The following is a 26704-nucleotide window of genomic DNA, read 5'->3' as shown; positions in this document are numbered from 1 at the left end:
CAATGTATCCCAAACAATCGTCCGTGAAGATGCTTATTCTAGCGCGCATTGGCTTATTTGGAGTTTACGAAGGCCGCGATTTCACGATATGCCTCAAATATCAAGCACAACTTGGTGTGAGATTCAGACCTTCGGGTTCGTAAATGCCAATATCCTCCTCATAAAAATCGGAGACGTAAAGTTGAGAGAGAGAGGTGAATCCGAAGATGGCAGAAGAAATCAAAGACGGTGGTGAGTCTTCGTGGTGGCAAGGTGACTGTAAACCCAATAGAACGCATACTTTAACTGCTATCTTAGCGGAGTCGGCAATGAATAAGGAAAAAAAGGGTGAGAGGAGCGCTTATCTGAACATCAGTTTTCCTTACTGGTGATTTGTGACTGTCATGAACTTTATATCATATGATTGCTAGGGATACGCATGTACTGTAGAGGCTCTCATATAAATAGAGGTGGGCGATCCTCCCTCTGACTTTGGAACTGTGACAAGTTTATAGCGCAGACCAACTGGCACAGTTTGGAGCACCTCAGGGTCTCACTGGGCTCATCGCATTAGAAACCTTCAGCAAACTAATCGTAAAAACGGGCGGTTATCAGCAACTTGCACAGATCTCTGAACGCGAGTCATCGCGAGAACTATACCCAATCCGTCACAGACAGAACAAGAAAGCGAGATATTCTTACTAAGAGGATGGATGTGTCAAGACCTTTCAGTCTTTGGCTGCCATCCAAAAGCACCCTAACAAAGGCAAACATACTGAATCTGCCAAAAAAATCCGCTTATGATAAGATCAAGAGGAAAAGGACGAAGACCGGCTTGCCATTCTGTTGGAGGTGGCTACGTTGAAGGTCGGACCTCAGGTAAAATTCTGACGAACAATCCCTAACTAGCCAAGTGGACTATGGTTGGGCCCTTTGGAAAACACAAAAAACAGCCACCTTTTCTCAGAAAGCAAAGAATTATCTCTTAGACGTGTGTGCTGGACAGGGGAGGAAACTAGTAAGGCAACCGCCTCTAATGTGACTTCCCAAATATCGAGTTTAAGAGACGCACCGGCTAGAAATGTTGTCTAAGACTGACTGGTTGACTAAGACTGACTGGTTGATAGAGCAGCAAATCGCTCGATACTTTACGATAATTTCTACGGTTATCTGCCGTAACAAAATTTGTTTATTGACGAGGTCCTCCTCTGTAAATATGAATGAGGACGAAGAGGCCAATGCCGATGATTTAGCTTCAGAGGTCGAAACTGACTGAACAAGGCAGAAGATAAGGAGGGACCTTGCAAAATTCAGACGATGACTGCAGGAGAGGGTACAGCTGTTATTAAGCTTAAAAAAAAAGAATGACCTTTGCATCTCACTTTTCTTTCATATTTATTGTCTTTGCTCACGAAAACAGCTGACTATGTCTTGGGATTTTTTCATCAAGGGAAATTTGCAGGAAGCCTACTGGTCAAAATACTGCTGGCTCATTCTTAGTAAATTTTACAAGTCACGCAATTAAACGCCGACAACACTCGATCTTGAGAGATGCAGATATTTTACGATCGAAGGAAGCAAATAATTATAGAGATCTGCAGATTATTCTGCAATTGTTGTCTAGCAGACAGCATGTTCAACGCGCTTGAATGAATCCTACGGAGAGTCACCCAACAGAAGTTAGCTTAGCGGAGTTCTGCATGGACATGTTCGATGGCGGTAAGTGACAACGACAACTCCATTCTAATTTTGTTTTCGGGATAGAAGCACAGTTTTAGTTTGATAGAACTATTGATATTTGCTCTCAAGCGAGAGTACAGAATTTCTCGTCTGTAAAAGCTGAAGATGTAGCACACTGGAACTTGTAATAATGTCAACTAACACGCACGCCACGATTTTCCCGTCGATTTTTCGCCTATTTGCATCTCTCTAAGCGTGAAATTTTCCATTCCTACAAAAAGTCTCGAAAGGTTTTCACATTTTTTACCTTTCTTCATCAGTCATCGTGGATAAAGAGCTAAAAGATATAGGTTTATTTGGTCAAGTGACCGCCCAGAGCAAGAATTGCGTGACAGGTCACAGGCGCAGATATTAAAGACATCCAAGACAGAAATATGGTAGAGCCCAAAGATTTTTTTGATGATTTTCAGAGATGAAATGATGGGTTATAAAGGGGAATCAAGATCAGTGTTGTAGCGTTCTGGCAAGGGGAGATATTTGACCTCAAAGTTGTCAAATATTTGGATGAATCGAAAAGTCTAAAAACACAGTCGTTTATTTGCCTGTTGATTGACAAGCCGTCAATAAAATTGGCTAATACTTACGGTAAGTTCTTTTTCTCGCCTTAAAGTTTGTTAGTTCATGCGCAAGCAAACCGTATTCCCTCACACACAAGAAACATTCTTGTCAAATTAAGGCGTTATTTACAATGGCTGTGGTCACACTACAGAGTTTAATCATTATTAAGGCACCTCTAATCACGCTTTAGCTAATTCTCAAGTGCGACCTCAAAAAATGTGTATTCGAGATCACGGCCGACGAGGATGTAATTGACACCACGAAGCGGCAGACTTCAAACACCTAAAGCGCTTTTTAAAGCATCTAAAATAGTAGGGTTTATGTCTGTTGTCTACATTTATTGTTCCTGTGGACTACTTTTGAGGTAGCCTAGGCCTAAAGCCTTAATGATTTCTATTAGGTTTCTGCGCCATTAATTTTTTTTTTCCTGTACCCGTTACTGTAAACTGTTGTAATTTTTTAAGTAATGCTACGCAGTTCGTTCGTTCAATGCTGAAGCGCCTGTGTATCGAAAAAAGTAATGAGGGTTCAGAGTTGCTCTCAGGCAAGCTCGTTCAAATTTGTACTCAGCCTTATCAGATGGAAGTCCTTATTGATAATGATACAAAAACCGAAGAACTAGGTTTTACAAAATGTGTAAAATGTAAAAGAATCTGTTGTGATCAACTAGACCCTGTGAGCAGGGTAACTGGGATACCTGGATGGTACTGGATCCTTGGAATCAAGTGTAGTGATACTATGGGTGTCGGACTAGTATACTGAAATAGTGAGCTCAAGTCTGGCTAAGGGCATACACCTATTTCAAAAAACAGGCATGCTCTGCATGCAAGAGTTATTTTTTGTAGGGATTACTTGAAACATTGTAAGGGGTCTACATTCTTACAAAAGGAAAGAAGAGTGTTAACGCGGAAAAGAACGAAAATGTCGAATTACCTCGCACACAGGTATTTTGTGGTAGATTATGTCTGTTATGTGTGTTGTGCAAATAAATGTCGCCAAAAATAAACTGTATTGGTGCCACGGATACCTGTTAGTACAAAATGCAGACAGCAGACTGCAGACCGGATACAAAATATAGACTGCAGACTGCAGAGTAGGTACAAAATGCAGACTGAGAATCTGAAGAGTTTTTACGTCTGGTATATAATAACATGTCATCCTACAGCTTACCGAGCGTCACGCAATCGCTTTTCCGCGATCAGCCTTCACGATTATTTGCACTATTGTGGAAAATTCCTGGCCCATTTCTTGATGAAAATCGATCGTAATATAATTTCAAGCCTTCAATATAGTCTTTTTACTTTGCGCGCGAGTTGGTTGGTGTGATGTCTGTACAGATTTTACCAACGTAATAAAAGTAGATGACGTGAATAACAGTGATGGTAAAGCAAGCTTAAAACGGCAGAAATCGCCAGAAACTACAACGGATACACAGGGTATGAGTAAGTTTTATTGATTTTACGAGAAAAATGTTCATATTTCGAAATATTTGTCGTTGTAAATCGACCATATTTCGTTCCCTATACTATTCCATATAACGTGTTCAAATTTTCAACGGTTCCTCTCGTAACTTAACACCGAGTCACACAGCGCGTGACGCGTTCATGAATTAATCGTTGGCTTTTTCTCGAGGCGTGAGCTTGGGCCACCTGTGACAAGACAATCGCGTAAACAATACTTGACATAATAACATTATACACAAAAACACAGGATTTTGGATCGTGTATTTATTAAAAAAGAATATCCATACAGCTACAACGAAGACAAGCGTAAGATTCACCTTTCTGATCGTGAAATTAATACCATTCGCACTGTTATCGTAGCTACGTTCCTTGGCATCAAGTGAATCCAACATGCCGTCTTTCTTCACTATCAGTTTGCAACCCTTAGAGTTTCGTTCTTTAGTCTCACGGTAGGAGTGTTGCTCAACAGATTGCATAGAGTATATGCAGTTTGGTTTCAGATTTCAGATTTTGCTTTTTACAACAAGTGTACGTTTTTCAACTAAGACATTGGTATACTTGGCATACAAGGCATTCAAGGCTTTCAAGCGTTGGCGACTCAATCCGTTCCAAATTACCGCTCAATAACATCTTTTTGCGTGGATTGGCCGCGAACAATGCGACTTGTGTATACGTCTGTAAGTATTTTGAGCGTTTGCGCCGTGATGTTCCGGGTGATCGTAATCCAAACACATTGAAATACGAAATAAGTGACAAAAGAGTTTTATACGCAAAAATCCCGTGGTTCGTCATGTGACCCGGCCCTGTCCGTGCATGACAACGTCAATCATCATCAAGATAACACGCGTGATCAGCATGTGAACACTTCATTGGATCACAGTTAGTTGTCATGGTGTTAAGTCATGGCTTCGGTCACGTCATATCCATTTTATCTGCGGAGGAAGAAGTTTGTGTAAACAGTAATTGGCGTCCTTGGAGATCTTTTTCGATAAAATTTGCGTTATCTCTAACACTCCAAGTGTTTTATGTAAAGTTACCCAGGTAACCATGTAGGCACACTTAGAGAAGTTGTCAATTCCTTCGAGATATTTACATTCGAATGCACTTTTCCATACTTCAATAGCACTTAAAAATAAAGACGTTGTTAAGATTTCACATGAAATTGTTTGGTGAGTAACCATCCTGTCATTTCCCTCTTCGTGATGAAAGATGGTTACACTTCTAGTGATGTTAAGATATTACTCGAGTTCATTGTTCAGCATAGTTGACAGATTCCTGACCAGCATATCATTTCCCTCAGTTGTGCAAGTTCAAGTTGATTTGTGAATGAAATCGTATGTTTTCTTTTTCTTCTATTTTCAATGTTTTCCAACGTTTAAATTATTTTGTTCATTTCCCCTGCAATGAAGGTATTGAATTGTTCATTAATACTTTGTTCGTTCTTGTACATTACAGATTTATGATAGGAAATAATTAGAACACACTCAAAAGTAGTACAAATGAAGAGCCTGGAGGTTAAATAATTGTTTTAACTTAAAAGTTTTTTAGTCAGCCTACGTGTAAGACTGTGAATATACGAAAATCATATATATGAACTGCGGTGTAAGAAATGCATATGAAAGCGATCTTCGCAGTAACCTACGTATGCTAGGAAGATATAATTCAGTTAGGAAGTTTCTTAGCAAGGATTTCTTTATTGCATTTTTAACAGAATATTGAATTTTCCTCGGAGCAGTCGTGTGCCAAAATACTCACTTCGAGAGGAGGAAAGGACCAATCAGAGCGCCAAAATTTACCCCAAGACCACCTTGCCTTACAGCTGTAAATATATATACATTTACGAAAAGATGATCGTGAATATTTCTTTGCGTATGCCTCCTCGCTCTGGACCTGATTACCCAATATTACGTCGTCAATGTTGAATTCGAGTACTTTTTCCTTCCTGCTAATGGCATAACAGGACAGGAAATTCGATCAATACACGTCTGGCTCGAATAAGCGACCACCCTGTAGGTAGGAAAGTTAATAAGCGCCCAGCCTGTAGGTAGGGAAAGAAAAGAAGCGCTCAGCCTGTAGGTTGGGAAAGTTAATAAGAGCCCATCTCTGAAAAAGCGCCAACTCTCATGGTCCAAATATTCAATAAGCACACGGGGCACATAATGGAATCAATACCGTAACGGTATATTACGTAAAATGATTGATGTTGGCCTTCCCGGCTTAACATATTGGAAAGGCAGTCATATAAAAAAACATTTTGGAATATGTACGTGAGAGGGATAGAAATCAGTTTGGTTCTCACAAGTTGTAAAGTATGGGCGGCCATCACCGCTAAAAATAAAGGCATAATAAATGGTTTATAAGAAACAAAATAGTTCAATTCTCTTTTGGAGAAAGGGTTAACTTGTCTCAAGAGATTTACTTAAAATACAAATGGACAAGTCGCCTTTGGTGAAATGAAATATTCAAACGAAAATTGGTTTATTCAATTCAGAAACTGTGTAGCCACCCTTGTTGAACTGATTCGACAAAAACACTATTGGCCAAGTGTTAACTGAAATAATTCAGTGTCGAAATGACAAACGGTTCAGCTAACTGTACTTTGGTTAAGTGACTTGTCGCAAACGGTTCAGAGTAGTGTGAAATGGCTTTAGTTATCGGCAAATGGTTAGTCCGTTAAGCCACAATGGCGTAGTATCGCATCAATCTACTCATCGTTAAGTGAAATGGTTTAGCGTGACTCCTGCATTGTATAAACCACTTTTTGTTTGAATATTTCATTTCACCAAAGGCGATTTGTCCATTTGTATTTAAAATAAATCTCTTGAGATAAGATAAACCGTTCTCCAAAAGACAATTAGACCATTTCTGTTTATTACAAACCATTTATTATACCTTTATTTTTAGCGGTGACGGCCGCCCATACGATAGCCATCTTTAAAATAAGGAACGGGAATGGGAGAATAAGGAATGGGGAATAGGAATCTTTAAAAGCGGGAATCTTCAAGGTTCAAAACAACAGCCGGAACTTTCAGCACACTTGCCAACGATTTTTCACCGAAGAACTAGAGTTTTGTAGAAAATATTATGCTTGTGATCGTCCAACTGAAGCAAAAGTCGATTTCTTATGCATGTTATGGTGAATATGCCATATCGGGTAGTAAAGCAGCCAAGAAATGCTTTAAAAGCTATTTGGAAACGTAAACGAGTATAAAGTTTCGAAATTTGACGCGTGCAACAACGAGTATCTTCGTTTACATTAATTAGCTTTCTACGTATTTGTTCAAGCGTGAAACATGCAAGTTTTTGTACACACCGTCACATTACCGTGTTTATGTTTCTGCGCGTACACACTACCTTTAAACAAGATTTATTTTCCTGTCAAATCCAGTCTAACGTCGTTTATTAAGCCTTCTCACGCGTTCAAATTAAAGTCGGTGCTTGACAGTAGCGCAGCCGTTTGTCTTGGCAAAGTTGTTTATTTCACGCTTGAACAAACACCGGAAAATCGAGCCTTTCAAAACGCTTTGTTAGGAAAGGATTGCTGCAACAAAAAATGTTGATCAAAACAAAGACTCTGATGCTGAAATTTATTAGTGACAGCCGGGGAAAAAATGAGCCTGGACAAAAGCCTACAAATTCACGCTGAAAGCTGAAAAATTATTTTGAGCCCTGATCTTTAAAACGAGGAATCTTTAAAACGAGGAATCTTTAAAACGAGGAATCTTTAAAACGAGGAATCTTTAAAACGAGGAATCTTTAAAACGAGGAATCTTTAAAACGAGGAATCTTTAAAACGAGGAATCTTTAAAACGAGGAATCTTTAAAATGGAGAATCTTTTAAAGCGTGGAATGAAATCGACCAAATGTATGAGCGATCTGTGTGAAAGTTGCCCTCTTGAGGCGGGAATTCGTTAAAGATTACCATTTTAAAGATTCCCGCTTTTAAAGATTCCCCATTCCCTATTCCCCGTTCCTTCTTTTAAAGATAGCACCCACGCAATCACCTTTATATTTAATAAGCGTCATACAAACATCATCAACATATAAATGTAAAACACTGACAGGTTGCATTTAAATCCTAACGGCGAAGAAGATTCTAACCGTTGCACTTCTCTTTACGTCTGTTGCCTTGAAAGCAACCACAAGTATTGTCAGGTATGCCTTTCGACGACCTATTCAACTTAGATGACCTCCTTTTTCGCAAGGGAAATCACTGAATTTCTTCGATACTTTGAAATTAGACACTCAGCGGGTATGAATATTCTGGACGTCACTGTCAGGTTAGACAAGTTAACGACTAGCCCCTCTTTCGAATGCTGATGTCTTTTCATCGCATCGCACCTCGCGGAACGGACTTAATGGTAATAGGGAAAGTTTTATTGATTGTTCTCTCACGGCGTTGTTGAGTAATGTTTATCCTAACATGAGCACTGTTCGTCGAGTTCTTAAGTGAATCTAATCAAGAATGAATGCGCTTGTATGGTCTATTTCGAGAAATACAAACCTATGTTTGGGTTTAAAATTACTCTAGAAAGAAATTTAAGGCGTTTACAGGTACAAAAAAGGATCCTGCAACAAGAGCTGATTTGTGAGGATAATTTCCATCAGGTTGAAACTACCTGCTAATTAAGATTAATGAAAGATATAGCCAAACTGGCATAACTGTTAAAATTCATACTAATCATGACGGTATGAGAGCGACTGTGATCATGCTGAGGTCCATCGTATCGCGGCTTATCGTCGCAACAGAACAGAGCAGAGTCGAATTTAACCCTTTTGCCTGAATTTTTTTCAGTCTCCAATACAGAATCTGGAGGCGAAAAGTTTAGCGAAATCCGACTCAGAAAAAACACGCAAATCTTTTCACATGATAATTTAGAAAATGAACTGCTCAAGGCGTGTGTTTTATGAATGAACGACTGCCGAATTCACAGGAACATGAAGATTGCTCGGCATGACAGCGCCGTAGAACTTAGCTGCAGTGACTGATGTGGCCTTCCACTCAACGCATTGAAAAGAATATCAGAGCAAGCTTTTAACTGTTCATTCGTAGGGCGGTCGATGTAATTTCTGAGGCTTGCTTCATTGCGATGACTGGAGATCGCCACGATGAGCTAGCCGTGATGGTTCTCTGCATGATGTCGTAATGATTGGAATGAATTTAAACATTATGCCAGTTTTATTTTTATAGCTAAGCTATATTTCTCTTCATTCGCACACCCGCGTCGTGGTGGTCTTCCGAAATCGCTCGTTCGATTACAGACCTAATCAATACTATAACAAAATTCTCGAACGTGAACGGTCATCACCAGCCCGATTTGAGCACTCATAGGAAAGGGTACGCGTCATGCTTGTAAATGGACAGTATAATAGGACATTTAAAGGGACAGTTAATACGTCATGCTTGTGCGGCTTCGACAAAATCTGGATCGTACTCGTTTGGATTATGGATTGGATCACGGATCGGATCACGGATCATATCACGGATCATGCTAAATAAATTAGAAATTTTGCGTAGCAAGCTTCTTTAGGGTGCATTTCTGAATATTGTCCTCACTGGCGCCGAGGAAAGGCTTTGACTTTGAAATTAGAAAGCCTTTTGAGACCAGTTTCAGTTTGCGGTGGGGATGGCTGACAACTTGCTGATATGCCCTACGCACACTCTCCTCATGAAATAATCCCCACTCTCTAGGGTTTTGTGGCTCCACTTCCTGATTTTGACCACAACTGTGTGGTGATTTGGGTAGCACAATACCTTCTACCAACTTTTTGACATCTTTTTCATTTTTTCAATGGCCTCTGAGCTGTTATGAAAGCAGCTTTGTGAATATACCATTCCTCACATTGCCACTGCATTGATGTGGTACTCACTTCATAATCTCTTTCTGCATCACTGAAGGATAACAACCTCAACACATCTTTGCTAGAGATGTTGGGATGGCCTTTAACAATCTCGGGTACTTTGGTACTCATGATACCTGTCCTAGCCTTACGAAAAGGCTCATTGTCCGTTCTGAGTGAGCTTTGGAAGTGTAGTGGAGGTGCATCAGGTGTTTTTAACAGGCACATCTTTTTGGGGAATTGACAGAGATATTCCTCATCTTTTGGATTCCTGCCTTCAGGAGCGCAAACATCTCAGGCAATATACTGGGGATGAATGTGTTTATGTTCCTTTTTTTGTGAGGGTTTTTTTAAAATTTTTTTTGATCACCAGGTCCTTCACTTTGCACGATTTAGTATTTTCTATAGGTTTTTTAACCCAGATAATGGCCACTGGTTACACTACCTTTACCTCGGGTGTTTAACAAATCTTCTAGGGAATACAAGGCAGCTGCAATGTGCTTGCATCCCCCATTTCGACCACCTTTACATTTATATCTAGCTTGAAATATACTTCCCCGTGAAATCTAAAGCCCAAAAGGTGAATTGACATGATCCGATTCGCGATCCGGTCCGTGATCCAGTCCGATCCAGTCCGATCCAATCCGGTCCAACTCGGTCCAATCCTGATTTTGTCGACGCCGATGCCTGCGTAACTGGACAGAAGGCGTCGTGTGTTTTTGCCGGGTTAACAGTTTATGAACGATATCAAGTTCTATCCTACGCAAGGTAGAAGTTTATTGCAAAAATTTCTTAAAATATTTAAATATTTTTGTGAAATATTTTATTGTTATTTAACAAAAAACTTTTAAATCCCCCAGATAAACATTTTCTCAATCCATTTCTGATAAAACAGTGGCGAAAAAACGTCAATCTCTCTCAAAGTCTCTTTTTTTTCGGGACGTAACGACAACCTTTTGCCATGGATTTCCTCTTAGCAACTTGTAATGTTAGCTCCCTGGCGATCCAAGAAACCTTTTATTGTAACATAGGGATCCATTTTACTGGTAATTTATTTATTTTCCTCATTTCGAAATGTCTAGGCTTGCCGCTACTTAGTCATTGAGCAAATGTTTTGACATAAAATCTCTGCAACTGATGTCTCAGGATTAATGGTTTATCGGAAAGAAGAAAGACTTCTTTTACTGAGGGAAAGAAAAGAGAGATTTTGAATATTCAGTCGGGTGGAAGATTAATTGCGGGCTCATCTTGACCTCCATCTTATTCCTGTTGTCAAAATAATTGGCTGACGTTTTTCAGTACGCTTCATGCGTGAGCATTTAAATTCAAGTTTTGCCGACAGAATTACACAGCAGATTGAACAAAAAAAAGTATTTACGTGTTTCTGTCAGGGACAAGTTCTTCTACATAAGGTAAGTATTTTCTAGATCCTGCTTTCCCGCTGATAAAAACAACTTTTTTAAAAACTAGACTAATTGAACTCGGAACGAAATCAAATTACTTGTCAAATCATTGAAATCGTTCAAAGTAAAAATGCTCTCAACGCAGCTAAGCCCACACTCTAAAGCTATGGAAGAAGGATCGATCCAGAATATTCGGATGTATATCGTAGTATCAGCGGTGTCGGTATCATAGAGAACCTGCTGGCGCGCTTGCTAGTCTAACTGAATCATTCGCTCTCGGTTAAATCGAACGCCTTCTACGCTGTATAGCATACTCGCAGCAGAACAGACGCAATATCCATAAAATAAACAGAACAATTGAACCCCTATGATAATTATGATACATGGAACGATGATTCATCCATCTAATCCTAGTTAAATACGGTACTCGTACAACCTCGGAGTCGCAACATGTTACAAAAATCTGAATTTGCTAATTTACAAATTATAAAACCATGCCAAATATTTTGGGAAATAATTAAGTTATGGATACGATTTTCGTCTGTAATCCTTGTCTACATGTACCTTATTTTGTTTTCCTAAGATATAATAATTTTAATTCGGGGAAAACTTGCTTTGTCTCTGAAAATTTCCATATGGAGTTTTGACATTGCTTGAAGCCCATTTTATTATTGTTGATTGTTACTGTTGCGTGATGCTTTGAAGCAGTCCGTCTTTTCAGCAAAAACATGGTCCTATGCAAAACAAAACGATTTTGAACCAGTGAAAAATAGTCTCAACATGGCGATACAAAACCTGTTTGGATGTTATACGGGAAAAGTTAAGAATTAGAAGATTGTCAAAACGTTCCAAATAGAGATGTTCTCAGTATATGTAAAATGCCAGAATAATCGAATACCACGCTTTGCTAAACTTTTTAATTTATTTAGCTAAAATCCGCCTTTCAATTCTCTTTTTATTGACCTTGAACCTCGTTATGTTTATGTTTAGTTATGCTCCGAAAAGATACACTGAGTTGAAAAAACGAAAATTTCAAACCTCCGTGAGGTGAGTGATGATTAGCTTTACGTACATGACAGTTGATTTTGAACAGTATCCAAGGCTAAGAAACAATTTTTAAAGAGAGGGAGGGGAGGGTGCATCATATGTGTCTTGCCGGTGACACACTTTGCGATTTTTTTCACCGATCGTGACGAACGAGGATCAATTCCTTTACGAAAGGAAACTTCAAGGTGGTGCAAGTTCGGGTTGTTGACTATTTTATAGATGGCTTATCGCAAGGAATCCTACAAACATCCTTGGGAAAATAATTTTTAAGCGACTCCAGAGCTTCTCGAATTTACAGCGAGAATGCTGAAGTCTCTCAGTGAATTAAGAAGTTTTTCCTGTTCCACTAAATCATTAAAACGGATTTTGGGGAGATTTAGTGGTCAATTATAACAAAAAACGTGGAGGAGACTTGGACATCCATAGTAGTAAACGTATTTTGGGGTCGAAAGAAATGGTACTCAATAGCTGTAGGAGCCAAATCGACCAGCCCACCAAAAAAGCATTATGAATTGGTTGTAAGTTACATATGCTTATACATCTTGTTTTAAGAAACGCGACCTAAACGAACATGAGGAAAATAGGTAAAGTTATGCAGCATCGGCCAGATAGTTTGTTTTCGTGGTTCGTTTGCGTTTGCGCCTCTTTGTGTCAAGGACTGGACCTTGGTTTTGCAGTTAGCTATGGAGTGTTGCTTCCTGAAGTTATGGACGAGTTTGGGGAAAGCCGGCAAAAAACTGGTGAGTTAGCATGTGTTATCCTAAAAATTTCCTCGAAAATATGATATAAATGCGTCATGCAGTTAGATAGGTTTGCTTAGGATGATCCTTGGTAATGTGAATTTCATCCTTGTAATAACAGAATTAAGCAATTCTTTCTCTCAATATTCAATCTGGTCTAGTTTTTTTTATCTTTTTTCTCCTTTCGAGCATAGAGCTTAGGTGTGAATTTAACAGAGTTCTCAATTTGTAATCTGGAAAGCTGTGAATTTAAGCGGTAACCTTTCGGCTCTCTTTTTCATCTATCCTAACTGATTCATAATTGACTGAAATTCAATTCCAGTTTGGGTCGGATCTATTGCATTTGGATTGACCTTTTTCCTCGGTCCGCTGGCGTCGTTTCTCTGTCAAATGATTGGATGTCGCTTCCCTGCCATGCTTGGATGTTTACTGTGTGGTACAAGCTTTTTGCTAACTGCACATGCGACCAGTCTTCAGTGGATGTTTTCCACATATGGCTGTTTGTATGGTTTGGGTTCTTCGTTATTGTTTTCATCTTACCTTCTCATAACAGCAAAGAACTTTTGTAAATGGCGGTTTCTCGCAGTAGGGATCGTTTCAGTCGGGGGCAGCATTGGAGTCCTAATTCTGGGCCCAGTGCTACAGCTCCTGATAGACAATGTAGGCTGGAGAGGAACATACATGATGATGAGTATACCCTTTTTTGTGATGGCACTTATTTGTGGTGCTACATTTAGTGATCCTATTGTCAATTTTTCGAGAGCCGAAGAGTCTACAATATCTCTGATGGAAATAGCTACATTAAAGAAAGATACTGAAATTTCAGTAATTGATAGACATCGAGAGGACGTCAATTTAAAAACAGAAAGAGATTACATTAACGAGGATTGCTATAGAGTGGAGCAAAAGCTTAATAGAACTAGATCTCTGCAAGCAGTGGTAGTCAAAGCTAGCTACCTAAAGGATAGGAACAATAAGAATCCAAATAAGACAGGAACATTACGAAAGCTGTTGGACTTGTCTGTGTTCAAGGTTCCTTCTTACACTGTAGCGATGATAAGTCTTCTGTTGATGAATTTTGGACATTATGTACCTCAGCTATACCTAGTAAGTAGTCTGCAGTAATCCCTACCACAGGTAGCCCAAACTAGTCACCCGGCTGCGTTTGAACTATGTTCTTATCACGCATTTGTAGAAATGTCGGGATTTCTGCTAGGAAACGATTGCATCAGGAAACTTAAACCCTTCAGGCTTTGGCTATAAAAAGATTGCCAACCACGCCCTTCTTAGTCACTGACGTGGTTTTAGGGTCGATTTATAGAGATTTGGGCCGCTCAGAACTCATCTTCTTTTTCATTCACTTAGCACGTGAAGTGCCCTAGTAGTTAGCAATCGACATGTCATCTACATCGGACACAAAGAAACACGCGACTAACGCGAGGTCTGCTGGATATTTCTTTAGAGCAATACCGGACATTTGATATGATTGATACTGTCAGATGCAAGAATAAAATTTACGTTTTCCAGAATTTGTCACTAACTTCTTTTCGATCTTGGTTCACAGGTAAAATATTGCCTCGATCTCGGCATTTCTGCTGATTCAGCCTCCCAGCTTTTCATTCTTCTTGGTTTATCATCCTCCATTGCCCGCGTTATAACTGGGAGACTGTGTGACGTAAAGTGGATAAATGTGATTTATATTTACCAATTTGGAGACCTGCTTATCGGACTTGTTATCATTTCCCTCCTATTGATAAGAAGCTACACGGGACTTCAAGTTTTTTCCGTTTTTTACGGCGTTGGGGATGGCATCTTCACCACAACGATGAACTCCCTCCTTGTGTTTAGTGTGGACGAGGAGCTCAGAGCAGCTGGATTGGGCCTAGGTAACATGTTATTGTCATTGGGGATAGTAGCCGGGCCTCCGGTTGCAGGTTTGGAAGCCATTATTATTGAAAGAATATACTTTAACACTAAAATCCAAGCTCTACAATGTCTCCCTTGCTGTAGTTTGTATAACATGCAAGCATCCATTACGAATGTAGAAGCTTGGGAGCGCATGTATTTGAAATTATCCAAGTCTTAGTATCATGTTGGATGAAAAACGCAATTCCAACTTTTAGCAACTTTAAAAGTTGTCTCATTGTAACAATCGGAGTTGCGGACGCTTTCTCGGTATTTTAAACTTAAAAATATCCATGTTTCTTGCGAAATGAGACTAATATCCTTTATTGATAGGTAACGATTTGGAAAATTAGTCCCTTTGACGGTCACAAACCCTATTTATTTATCAACGTTTTTTTTCTTTCTCCAGGACTCTTGGTGGATATGTCTAATTGCTACACCTGGGCATTTTTTATGGCTGGTATTGTGACACAATTAGCTGGTCTGATGCCGCTGGTTCTGTTCTTCTTTAAGAAAAAGAAAGACGATGGCCCTAAGGGATATGAAATCCGAGAAACGCGCTTGTGATTGAACTCAAAGCTAGAAATTTTTCCCATGTGGTGGTTGTCAAAACGTAGGCAGGGAGAGGTAGGATAAAGCCGATCCCAAGGAGAAATTTTCTGTGAAATGTTGACATAATTTGTGATTAAATGTGCGTGAAAACCGCGCCCTCTGACTGACAGAGCTTTGTTATGAAATCAGGACCTTAGCCAGACTTCATAACAAGACGAGGCAAGTTTCGAGCGCCAAAGGTGCGAGCCGCTTGGGGCTTGGGGGGGGGGGGGGTCTGTTTTGCAATATTTTGAAATATAGAGGCTCAGAAATGCTCTTTTAAGCATTTCCCGTGGCATTTTTCTTCAGAAAAGTCAATCTTGGGCGAAAATCAAGACGAAGCAATTGCCTCCTCTTGCCTCATGCTAGCTATGGCCCTGAAAATACGCGCTTGATTCGTGAAAAAGTGAGAAACAAGTTTCATTATCTTTTGCGTATAATGATTTGGCCTAAACGTCCGCTGTAACTTAATCAAGCGTATCTTATTTACAAGATGCAATGAATTGCAAGTGATGGTTAATATTTAATAATAGGGGAGTACACTTTACTTCAATTTGTTTTTCCCATCTTCTTTTCTTTAACACAATCGACGCTACGTGAGAGCGTCATGAAAATATAAAACAGTGTAGCTGATAGTGTCATTAGCTGACATCATGCAAGCAACTGGCCTGGTGGAAACGAATGGTGGTTTGCGACAAAATGAAAACAATTAAGGAGACCAATATGATGAAAAAATTTGTATACATTTATTGTAGAAGGGAAGAAATGCGCATATCGCGATACTCGATAAAGCCTTGTATCTTCAAATTTCCTTTGTTCCGCCTAAATCTTGATTTATGTCTGACGTCAAAGAGAAAGAAACTAATCTCTATATGGTGCGTTACCTTACATAGCTAGGTGTTCCATCACTATTTAAATAAAACAGTTGGGTTTCTTTTTGTCTTTCTTTTTTGTTTTTGTTTTGCTTCTTTTATTTTTGGCATTGTGAATTTTTTTCTATTTCAGTCTCGCTTGTTCTGGATGCTTCAAGAAAGCTAAAATTAAAATGTAGACCTAAAATTTATGAGGTACAAGGCTCTTATCTAAGCGGGTAATTTATTATTATCACCTGAGTTTGTAACGTAAATTGGCCACCGTAAAGAGTTTCGAAGCTAAAGTTTTGACCGTTAGCCCTTCGTCAGAGCGAATTATTCGCTCTTTACGGTGGCCAATTTACGTTATCAGCTCAGTTGATAATACTTAATAACCCTGTTATACTCCCCCACTGACGCAGCACCAAGTTAAGTTTCGAAAGGAACGGTTTCTTTCTCTATTCTTTTATCTAACTGGTCATATAAATGAATGTTATTAGACAAACTGTCTCGGGGCATTTCAGGACCTGTAAGAATCCAGACTTCTCTGGCAGGCGAGTGGCTTTGCCATCGAATTTTAAGTGTAGGGAGGAAGGAGATCCTTGACGTAAAGTCCGAAGATAGACATTCTTAAACCTAAGACCTCCAGAAATTTTTAAAATGGGAGCTAAGTTCACTCGGCCAGAACTGATTGGGGTGATCAGTATACCCTTGTGTGTTGTGTGCGGCTGCGTTCAGTTTCTACTTAAGTTTTTTTCACAACATACTTTATCTATGAAACTAATAAGCTATCATTACAACCCTGCAACTAGTGATGCTTTTCATGTCTAACTTATTCCATCGAGACCTTGTCTCAGGAAGTTTATACGTTCTGGAAGCAGTTTATACATACAGGTTCATGGGCTGGAACACCGGTGATGTGTGAACTGTGGATAAAGAAGTGAATCGATGTTCGCAGTAATGAACACTACCTAAGCAGTAGAGGAAATAAGGCCTGAAAGAGATTCAGGCCTGCTGCTTAAGTAGTGTTTATTACTGCGAAGATGTTCACTCCGTTATCCGCAGTTCACATAATTATGATTTTCATATATTCACAGACACTTAAAAGAAAACCTTGTCTATAAACACCCACATACTTACCAAATAAACAAAGGAATTGCCTGAAGGCCGGAAAAAAATTTCTGCACCCTCTTGTCATGAAAACAAATGCCATCAATTAATCATGAGTAAATAAATCGAGAGTAGATTGCAGCCACCGGCAAGTTTCTTTGATTTGTATTAAGATGGGGTTAGACGCAAAACTTTCAGCGACGTTTAAACATGTTTAGATGTAAAAAGTCAATTCGTGTTCTATCATTTTAAATCTAATCTCAACATGAAGCGAGGGTGTACAATAAGACAATTTAAAAGTTTTAAATTCTTTGTTGAAGAGTTCATTTTCTAGAATCCATGGATGGATGAGCAACAATTGTTACTGACTCTCTGTGATGTTCGCTATTCTTTCAAGGAGACTAATTAGCTTAAATTCCTTTTGTTCTTTTGTGATTTATTTTATGTTTTCTGCTGCATTCTGTTTAACAAGTCAGCCAAGTCATTCTCCTGCTGAAGTCAGATAAACGTGAGGCACGGCATGCTTTCCAGTTTGCCGTGAATTTGTTTTCAGTCTTCAGTCTTCAAGCCGCTTGCTTTCGTTGGTAGAGTCACAGGAGCCTAGAGATTCAACAAAGTAGTGAGATAGTGAGACACTAAGGTAAGTGGTTAGAAGATTCACAACACTGAACAGCGTCAGTTATTTCATTGATTGAAGCACAGTTTACCAGTCATTGCTGAACACAGATTAAATAAATGACTGTAAATATATATGAAAATCATGTATGTGCACTGCGGTTGAAGAAACGAATATAGGCGATCCTCGGAGTTATGAACACTACTGAACTAGTAGTTGAAATAAGGCCTGAAAAAAAAAACTCAGTGTCACTTTGTTAGACAGATTGTGCATGCTACTAGAATCGTCGGATTACTTTTAACGGTTGGATCCAGTTAAGAATGAAACATCTATGAAAATGAAAAGTATATTTGTTATCATATACGAAATAACGCGAGATCTTGGAATACTTTTATGAAAAGCAAGGTGAGTAGTGGATATTGTTATCGAGTAATTCACAGCAGGTCACTTAATCTAGAAAGAAGCTGTTTTTGCTTTGTTTCTTTAGTTTGGTTACCATATGAATAAGTGCCTTTCTTCTACACGCCCTGCAGCTTTGAACCATAAAACCATCAAGTACAAACGAAAAAAAAATCATCATCTGTGGTTTGATGACTGCTTAGAACAGCTGAGTTTCATTATCCTAATTATCATTACATCTATAGGAGTTTATCAAAAACCCAAGTTGTATTTCGGAAACACAACTTGGATTTTATTATTGGAATTTTAAGATTTCCTTTTGATTTTAGACTTCTTAGTATATTTCGTTCTGTGTTTACTGTTTTTTTTTTAAATGGTAAGAATTCAAGCTAAATAATGATATTAATGTTAACGGAGTGTTGGGTTCCTCGTTACAGAAATCGGCGTCTAGTACATCATGAGGGAAAGAGTTTTGCTTGCATTACTTGTGCTTGTTTTTCAATGCGTGACAGGTATGTGGGAGTTCAAGATCTGAATAGGCTTTGCCTCTTTCTGTTCAGCTCTTCTCTCAGCGAACTTTGTATTTACATTCAAAGTGTAAGAAACTACAAAATATATAGGTCAGTGAGAAAAATAGGCAGACATAGAATTCGGAAAAATGAACTATAAATGAGCGAGGGTTGCCTAAGAATGAATGAGTGACGCAAATCGGATTTAACAGCTTTAACGCTGTTTATGCTCATTTTCTTCGAGATGATGCATCAATAGTGAGGCAGCTCCGCCTTTCACGAGACCAGAAAAGTAAAAAATCCTGTTTGAAGAGGTTATACACACACCAATCATTAAATATGAAATGTGGTGGTCAATAGAAAGGTGAAGACTGAAAGAAATGGGCGAATACTCAGAAATTTCGATTCATTTATTCATTTTGTTTGTTGTTCAACAACAAACAAAATGAATAAATGAATCGAATCAGTGAACTGTAACTCACACGCCTTGTACCTAACAGACATTTTATTTGGATGAACGATGCGCTTTATTGCATCTACTCTTTATTGCATTGATTTAGTTATCTTTTCATAATTTACTTATTCATCCATGATCTGGATTCGTTTTCCTCTGATTTCAGGTCAAAATACCATAGGCAGCGTTATTTGCAAATCCAATCACACCGTGAGTATCAGTATCAACAACGTTGAACGTCTAGACACTTGGAACGAAACTCAGTGGGCAATACAGCAAAAAGCTGAATGTCAGCCAACATTTAGCGGAAGCGATGTCATCTTCTCAGACCTTGTGCTACCAGACTGCTCCTTGACTGCAGAACAGCTCTCCGGTAGCATAAGATACACAATTGAAATCAAAGCTGAACAGGTCGCCCCAGGAGATACAGGGCAGCTGCGTGTGTATGACCACCTGTACTTAGTGTTCTGTGACTATGACAATGAAGATAGAGCAACAGCATCCTTCGTACCAGTTAAGAACCGGGTAGCAAATGACTCAAGTAAGTTGCTTTCATAGTACTGATTATAAGGCTTGTAAATATTCTTAACCTTTAACTGTTTATCGAGCATCTCCAATATTTTCGGATAAACCCTCCAGCAAAGGCTTTCTTCAGCAACTTGGGAACGTAAATGCCGAGATGGTGATCTATTAAACCAATTTTTAAGTCTTGTGAAGCAAAATCAGTGGAATTGCAGGTTATTTTTGAAAAGCTTCGCTGGATGACATTTTATCTTTATTGGTAAACATAGCATAATTTTAAAGGATTAAATTCTATTTTACCAGCTGCGGATGAAATCAAAGTAAAGAAGTCATCTTTTCATGTAAGCTGCAATTTCAGTAATGGCAGAAAAGAAGCCATACTTCAAACACAAGGATAATCTGCTTGTTATTATTTTTTTCTCTTCCATAGGCGGAGGAAATTTCACGTTTACTCTCAAAGTTTACAATGATCCCGCTCATACTACTAATGTACTCAATCCAGTTGCATTGGATCAAACTTTGTACTTCGAGGTTACGGTCGAAACTCAGAGTGCGGCACCCAATCTTGACCTGTATCTTAAAGAATGTTGGTCATCACAGAGCAACGATGCACAGTCTACAGTCGGAAAATTCAAACTCATAGAGAACGGGTAAGAATTTCACTCTTGATCTAATTATTCATCAACTACTGTATACATAATCGTATCGGACGTGTGGCGCGATAACTGATGGAGGAATTATAGCAAGGATATTTCCCAGTTTAAGTCACGTGACAGGTTTGAGCCAATCGTTCGGCTTGTTGGCGGAAACATTTGATGCATTGTTCAAATAATTACTGCAACTGTTACTTATGGTATTTTTTAAAGGAAATATATATCCACAGCATCAACGTACAATTAATAATTACATCAAGTAAGCTTCTGAATATGCGTGGTAATTTTTTCCGCGATCAATATCTGTTCTATAAAGAGTGCAGTTTTCTGAGAGTGAAGGTCAAGGAAAGTTAAAGCCTAGCGGATTAGAAACCTTTTAAATTCAGAACGTCAAGGAAAAAAATTTTCAAACAACTTACTGTCGAAGATGCTTAGTGCGTGGAATGTCGTCTTTTCAATGTTCTTCTACACGATAAGTTCTTGAACAAAAACTTTTGTTTCTTCTTCCGTAAAGATTGCAAAATTTCTCTCCTATCTAAATGAGGATTTTACCTGCGTTGGAAGCAAGGTTTAAAACGGGACGATATAATCTGGGCATTATGATATTAATAATAATAATAGTAAAAGAAACAATTTAAGGCTTTTATTTCGGAAATAAATGTTTGAATATAATCAACTGCGCAGGCTAACTGAGGCATATTTGTTTACGTTACTTGTTTTGAAAAATGCCGCGCGAGCGAAAATATTCGACGGATTATGAATGCTTTGAGGTTGAATATCATTTTATATATGATCTCAAAATCTTACGCAGTTTGATATTAGATGGTCGCTTCATGCTTAATCAACAGCTGCGGCAACTCAGCTACGAGCGAAGATGCTTCAGATACTTTATCGTACTCTTGTAAAGAGGACGACAAAGCAGAAAACTTCACAATTCAATCTTATCGATATATTGGGGCTGAAAAAGGAGATGAGGTTTTTATCCACTGCGATCTCAGGGTCTGCTTGGCGGACGGGGGAAACTCCGCTTGTAGTTGCCCTACTTTAATTGAATGTCCAAAGTCGAGAAAAAAGCGCTCAGTAGTAGACGAGTCTGAGGTGTATCGTGTGACATTTGGGCCATTAAAGTTTGAGAGTGAAGAACAAGAGGAAAATGGTAAGTGAGTTTCATGGCTTTCAAGTTGTTAATTAGTCCGTCTATCATGGTTACTAGTTAAGATCTTATATATAGCTGCTGATTCCTTTCGAGGAATGTAGCAAGAGAATTCTTATCACAGCTCAAACCGGCTGCTTCAAAGTTAATCGGTAATCGTCTCGGAATCCTGAAGCATAACAATAGAGAGCATAACTATTGTGTTGCAAAACCTGAACTGAACCAATAAACATCAGCCAGCAAATCAGAGGAATGGAAATATGAAAAGAAGCTAATGAGAACGCAAAGTAAAGACAAGCAAAATGCTTGAAGCGCGGGAAAACGCATGTGACCGAGCTAAACCACCATTGGTTTTAGTTTTGAATCTGATTGGTTGACAGAATGGGTGTGAGTCTTCTAGACCCATCAAATAAGGAAATAAGCAAAACTAAAGCAATCTTGTATTATTTCCGAAACTCAATTAAACATTGCTCAATAAAAACTCGTGTTTCCGGGTAAAAAGTAACAGAATGGGGATTCAGACTGAGATCTTGGTAACATGAATCAAATGTGGATATGTGTTTCCTCACTAACATTTTAGTCTGGTGATTGGGAGAAACTTGAAATGTAATGCTTTCCAGTTGATTGGTGACCACGCTGAAATTTCAGCTCTTTGATCGAGCTACGATTTGAGGGTCTCAATAGAGTGATGGCTTTGCGTCTATCGGTTAAAATTTTGGCCATTTTGCGGCTAACGGTTAATTTCTTTCCGTTATGGTTCAAAGAAAATTTACGGCTAACCTTTTATACGACTTACGGTTCAAACTGGTCAATTTTTGCGCCTAACGGCAAAGTTTTTATCCCCATTGAGACAGATCCCTCAGATATCCCGTATGTGGGAAACGGGGCAGGAAACTGCATTAACTGATGGCCTTAAATACCAAAAGGAGCAGAAGACTTGTAGAATGTTCACATCATTCCAAAAGAGATCAAGGAAGGCAGAAATTTGATTTATATTTTTCTTAAAAGTGAGCACGGATGCTAAAACCTTTGAAATAAAATGTAGTTTGGACAGAGTAACAGATAACTAGCTTTCGTTTTCTTCGTTCAGCAGGATCTGATCACCTTGATGGGGATCACCTGGATGGGGAGAAGTCTTTCACAACAACTGTGGCAATCATTGCGGTCGTCAGTGGTATTGCCTCTATAGCAGTTGTGAGCGTGACCACCTTCTTGATCATGCGCAATCGCAAAAAATGGCGACAACATAAAGACCCAAGTATCGTTACCTAATCCATGGCCACACAGATTGCGCCCTTTTAAATAATGTACGGTTGTGAACCTCTCTTTTTGTTATGTTTTGAATGACAAGCAAATTTATATTCAAACAGGCTAGTTAGATTATTTGCAGTCAATCCTCAGCGTGATAATTGATTCGAGCTTCGTCCTCAACAACAACCACTTGATAAAAATGTCTCATGTGGAGAACCATTTAACAAATTTACCCTCGGTAACCTTTATGACCCCGAATGCCTTATGGATTATCCTAAAAAAAGTTTGCGCTAATGGGGTTTTTATCATATAGAATTAGCTTGGTCATGCCGCAGTTATAGAGGAATCTTAGCCACATTGTGTGAGTAGAAATAATGAAACAAGGTAACAATAAAGTAACAATGAATAAAGAAGAGCTCAAACCGTTAAAAAAAAGTTTAAACTCTTATTTGACTTCATAATAAGATTTCGCAAATTGATTTCCTGAGAATCTCCGTTCTGACCGTCTCACTAAACGTTGTTTAAGCCTGACAATTTTTTTTTAAATTGAAAAAATGAAAAATGCTATGGAAAGGCGAGAAAACTATAGACTGTTCAAAATGTAATTTGCAACAAAGCATAAAAGCATCATGGGCTAAACTTCAGCTACGAATTTCAAGCTTAAAAACAGCAACCAAAACGACTGATCTCAGGCACAATGTTTCCAACTGAAAGTTTCTTCTATGAGACATGTGTCGGAAGAGGATCATTTTTTATTTAAATTGATTATTTCGTATAACCAACGAGCGAATGACGAAGGGCTCACGCTCGAAACGTCAGCTTTGAAACTTTATACGGAGGTCACTTTACGTTATCAACTCAGTTGTTGATAGTGTTAAATTACCCTTTTATACTCACCTACCGCAGTTTCTTTAGAAACCTGCCCCATTTATTTCGTATAACCCCTTCTATCTCCATTTAAATGTGCTTGCTTTCAGAGAAATTAATCAGAATATTATAGTTATGCTCACAATCTTAAGAATATAAATTGACGTATGTTACGTTAGGAAACTTATTGAATTGAATATTCGGATGGAACAATGAGATAGACTTTTCGGGATCAAAGGCAGCAATTTATTCAGTGACTTATGACAATATCCGAATATCATAGGCTGGGGATAACAGCAAAGATAAGCCTACATTTACATTAGAAGTTAATCACTGACGTGGCATGTACGGAGAACTCATTTACCACACGACTTGATGTGCTCTCCAAACACAGAACTGATTCTAGTATTTCTTTAAAAGTCATGAACTCTCAGTTGATGAAGTATCATGTATTTAACAGACAGGGATCCCTTTTGTTCACGAAGGTTTTTAATTGAGGATTTTTTTTACTGTTCCTACGATTCTTGCTTTTGGACTCCATCTGTTGAAATGAAAAGACGTATTTTAGCATATCTTAAGACATTTGATTCTAGGAAAGGGATTCCTCTTCCTATTATCACAATTTCATTTTATTATTATCATTTTTTTTTATGAATAAGAACCATTTTCGCCGGCTTCTTTTTTCCTAACCCCGCCCTCTTCTCGTACCAGACCTCGGACGCGTAATTTTTTTCAAAATGGCGGCTATAAAAAACAAATTAGCCCTCATTCCCGAGGTGAGTCATATGTTATCCAGATATAAAAGGTAATTAGATGTGAGAGCTTCCGTTACTTTCGTAAGGGTCGACAGCTAACCACGCTGAGGCCCTCCAGTTAAAAATTCTTAGGGCAGCATTGACATTTCACTCATTTTTGTAGCCTCAGGAACATCACTAACCTATCTCTATGCAATATAAAAAAATTTAAACGGGAACCTTTATTGACAATATTAACTTAATTTTCTATTTTTTATATGAAAAAATTTTTTTATTTTTGATATGAAAACTGTACAATAAAAGTGAAATTATCAGGTTTTACTCGGTTAAACAAATACAAATTGATCAAATTCAAGAGTAAAGACTAAAATTGCTGCTTTTTTACATCTTCTTTTACATCTTTGCATGTCTTACCGTTTAATCGATAATGATGGTTTCTTTTTTGCTCCATTACTCTCCAAAGCTTTCCTTCTCCACCTCTTTGAGTGAGGTCATCCTCTTGAAAATGTCTCCCCCAGCGAATGCCGGGAAGCCCCTGTTCCTCAGCTTTTTGACAGTAAACCGAGAGAAGAACGCAAGAAACCAGGAATGAAACGAAAAATGCTTTAGAAGACACCATAGTTTCTACAGAAAAAAGTTCACGTTACAGAAATAAAGTTTACAAGGAAATAGTTGAAGTACGTTTTTTCCGTGTATTCGTTTAGAAATATTTTTCCCTTTACTCGATAGTCGCCCCCAGGTACTAGCCCATACCTCATTCTGAATTAGAAATAAAGCTACTGAAAGCTCGTGAACAAAAAAAGGAAAAAAGGGAAGTTACTTTACAGTACATTTGCTTAGGAACACTTGCTATGTGACACAAAAATTTAAAAAAATGTCAATGAAAAGAAGTTTTTGAAATAATGATGTTGTTAAGCAATACCCGAAACATTTGAATTCTACTGTATTTATTTTGTGACCGTGACGCATCTATGTTTCAAAAAGAAAGAAAGCAATAGATAATACTTTTAAAGGTGCCGGAATTTGTGAAAAAGAATACCTTCCGAGTCACTATTGAAATTAGCTCAAAGAGTTTCAATTAGACGATCTTGAACCTGTGAAAAACGCTGGAATAGAGGCGATTGGTTCAAGTTTTGGATACAATAATTAAAAAATATATATTCAGATATAGTGTATGTAAAGAGCATATCGTAAAAACAAACTCTTACTGAGCTCTGGTTATTAAATCTATCGTTCTGACAGTAAATTACAGATTTTGAGAAATGAAAGGTCTCACATGCAATCTTTTTTTGTTTCCCGTTTTCGTTAAGTTAAAGTGAACATTCGATGACTCTCCGCCAAAATTACTATCGTACACCTCAAATATTACTGGCAAAAGAAAAAGAATTAGCTTACGGTAGGTTTGCGGACTTGAAGTTTTGTAGCCTATGTCGAGACCAGTGAAGTTTGCAATGTTCGAGTTTACAATTTAACTTAAAGGGTCTGATCGATGCCGAGTTTGAAGGAAAAGCTTTTAGAAACTAGGAACGATAAAAAAAAAACGGGGTTTCTCATTGGTGGGAATATAGAAGTATGTTTTGCTATCCTAACATTGTAGATACTGGATGGAAAGGCAGACAGACTGTTCAATTTGGATCTGTCTGCTCGTTCAGTTTTTTCAGCAAAAATGTTTCCTGTTTCGAAAACACTTGTCAAGTTCTTGTCTATTTCGATGACTCTTTTTATCTGAAAGCCTTAAATTGCGTTTCGCGTGGTAATTAACGGCACTATGTCCTGTTAATGAGCGCGGTAATTTCGCTTAATAAGTTGTGCCTGACCGGCGTATGTCCAAGATCCTTTGCTTGCCGATTTCAGTCGCTCTGTTGATGTGATCACTGAGACGAACAGCGAGTATCATTCTTTCTTTGAGATAAAAAACTGAACATAACTTTGCTTGTCAGTTTTGACACACATCACACTCAATTTCGATAAAACATTTCCCCATTTGCTTTCGACTTTCTGCAAATAAATCAGGATGCTTCTGTCTTATGTTAAGAAAAAGAAAACATAAAGAAAAATCTGCATCTGCTGACAACCTTGATGTTTAATTAAAAGCCTGTGCGCACGGCAGACGTGAAAAATAGACTTAATAAACACTTGCTAAGAAGCTTGCGTGAAAACCGTGTCTGGGATGGGAAAGCAATTATTATTAGCAACTAGTTTCGATCAGATCAAATCTTCCGTTTCTCCTATCCGTATTTTAGCTCACGAAAGTTTAATTAACATAATTTTTTATATGTGAATTGCTTAAGGTTATC

The 26704-nt window shown here is 38.4% G+C and overlaps 3 protein-coding genes across 14 annotated transcripts; 2 read left to right on the top strand and 1 right to left on the bottom strand.

Annotated features, from left to right (window-relative positions):
• The first annotated feature begins 1488 nt into the window (after positions 1-1488).
• Positions 1489-16201, top strand: LOC113685176 (monocarboxylate transporter 3). Of its 6 annotated transcripts, none has more exons than XM_089195838.1 (6): positions 1489-1698; positions 11975-12031; positions 12584-12771; positions 13094-13878; positions 14336-14705; positions 15086-16201. In XM_089195838.1, exons 3-6 carry the CDS (start codon positions 12603-12605, stop codon positions 15241-15243), a joined length of 1482 nt encoding a protein of 493 aa, XP_089051964.1. In that variant the 5' UTR covers positions 1489-1698; positions 11975-12031; positions 12584-12602; the 3' UTR covers positions 15244-16201. The 6 variants fall into 6 exon arrangements, with proteins under 6 accessions (XP_089051964.1, XP_089051960.1, XP_089051961.1 ...); XM_089195834.1 differs by lacking the exon at positions 1489-1698 and adding an exon at positions 7779-7895; XM_089195837.1 differs by lacking the exon at positions 1489-1698 and adding an exon at positions 7814-8020.
• Positions 16202-17722: 1521 nt separating this feature from the next.
• Positions 17723-23220, top strand: LOC113685155 (ZP domain-containing protein). Of its 4 annotated transcripts, none has more exons than XM_089195848.1 (7): positions 17723-17868; positions 18332-18450; positions 18681-18755; positions 19373-19747; positions 20159-20378; positions 21230-21537; positions 22628-23220. In XM_089195848.1, the coding sequence occupies exons 3-7, from the start codon at positions 18701-18703 to the stop codon at positions 22804-22806; spliced, it is 1137 nt and encodes a 378-aa protein (XP_089051974.1). In that variant the 5' UTR covers positions 17723-17868; positions 18332-18450; positions 18681-18700; the 3' UTR covers positions 22807-23220. The 4 variants fall into 4 exon arrangements, with proteins under 4 accessions (XP_089051974.1, XP_089051972.1, XP_089051973.1 ...); XM_089195846.1 differs by having other exon boundaries at positions 22625-23220; XM_089195847.1 differs by lacking the exon at positions 18332-18450.
• Positions 23221-23875: 655 nt separating this feature from the next.
• Positions 23876-25994, bottom strand: LOC113685156 (uncharacterized). 4 transcript variants are annotated; one of them, XM_089195857.1, is made up of 3 exons: positions 25803-25994; positions 24822-25031; positions 23876-24193 (listed from the first exon to the last, which is right to left on the bottom strand). In XM_089195857.1, exons 2-3 carry the CDS (start codon positions 25024-25026, stop codon positions 24168-24170), a joined length of 231 nt encoding a protein of 76 aa, XP_089051983.1. In that variant the 5' UTR covers positions 25027-25031; positions 25803-25994; the 3' UTR covers positions 23876-24167. The 4 variants fall into 4 exon arrangements, with proteins under 4 accessions (XP_089051983.1, XP_089051984.1, XP_089051986.1 ...); XM_089195858.1 differs by having other exon boundaries at positions 25765-25904; XM_089195860.1 differs by having other exon boundaries at positions 25818-25890.
• Between the last annotated feature and the right edge of the window lie 710 nt (positions 25995-26704).

This window comes from Pocillopora damicornis, chromosome 2, assembly GCF_964200805.1.
Source record: "Pocillopora damicornis chromosome 2, jaPocDami1.2, whole genome shotgun sequence".
Classification (NCBI taxonomy): Eukaryota; Metazoa; Cnidaria; class Anthozoa; order Scleractinia; family Pocilloporidae; genus Pocillopora; species Pocillopora damicornis.
Note: the sequence above shows the minus strand (reverse complement) of the source record. Positions and strands in the feature narration are given on the sequence as shown.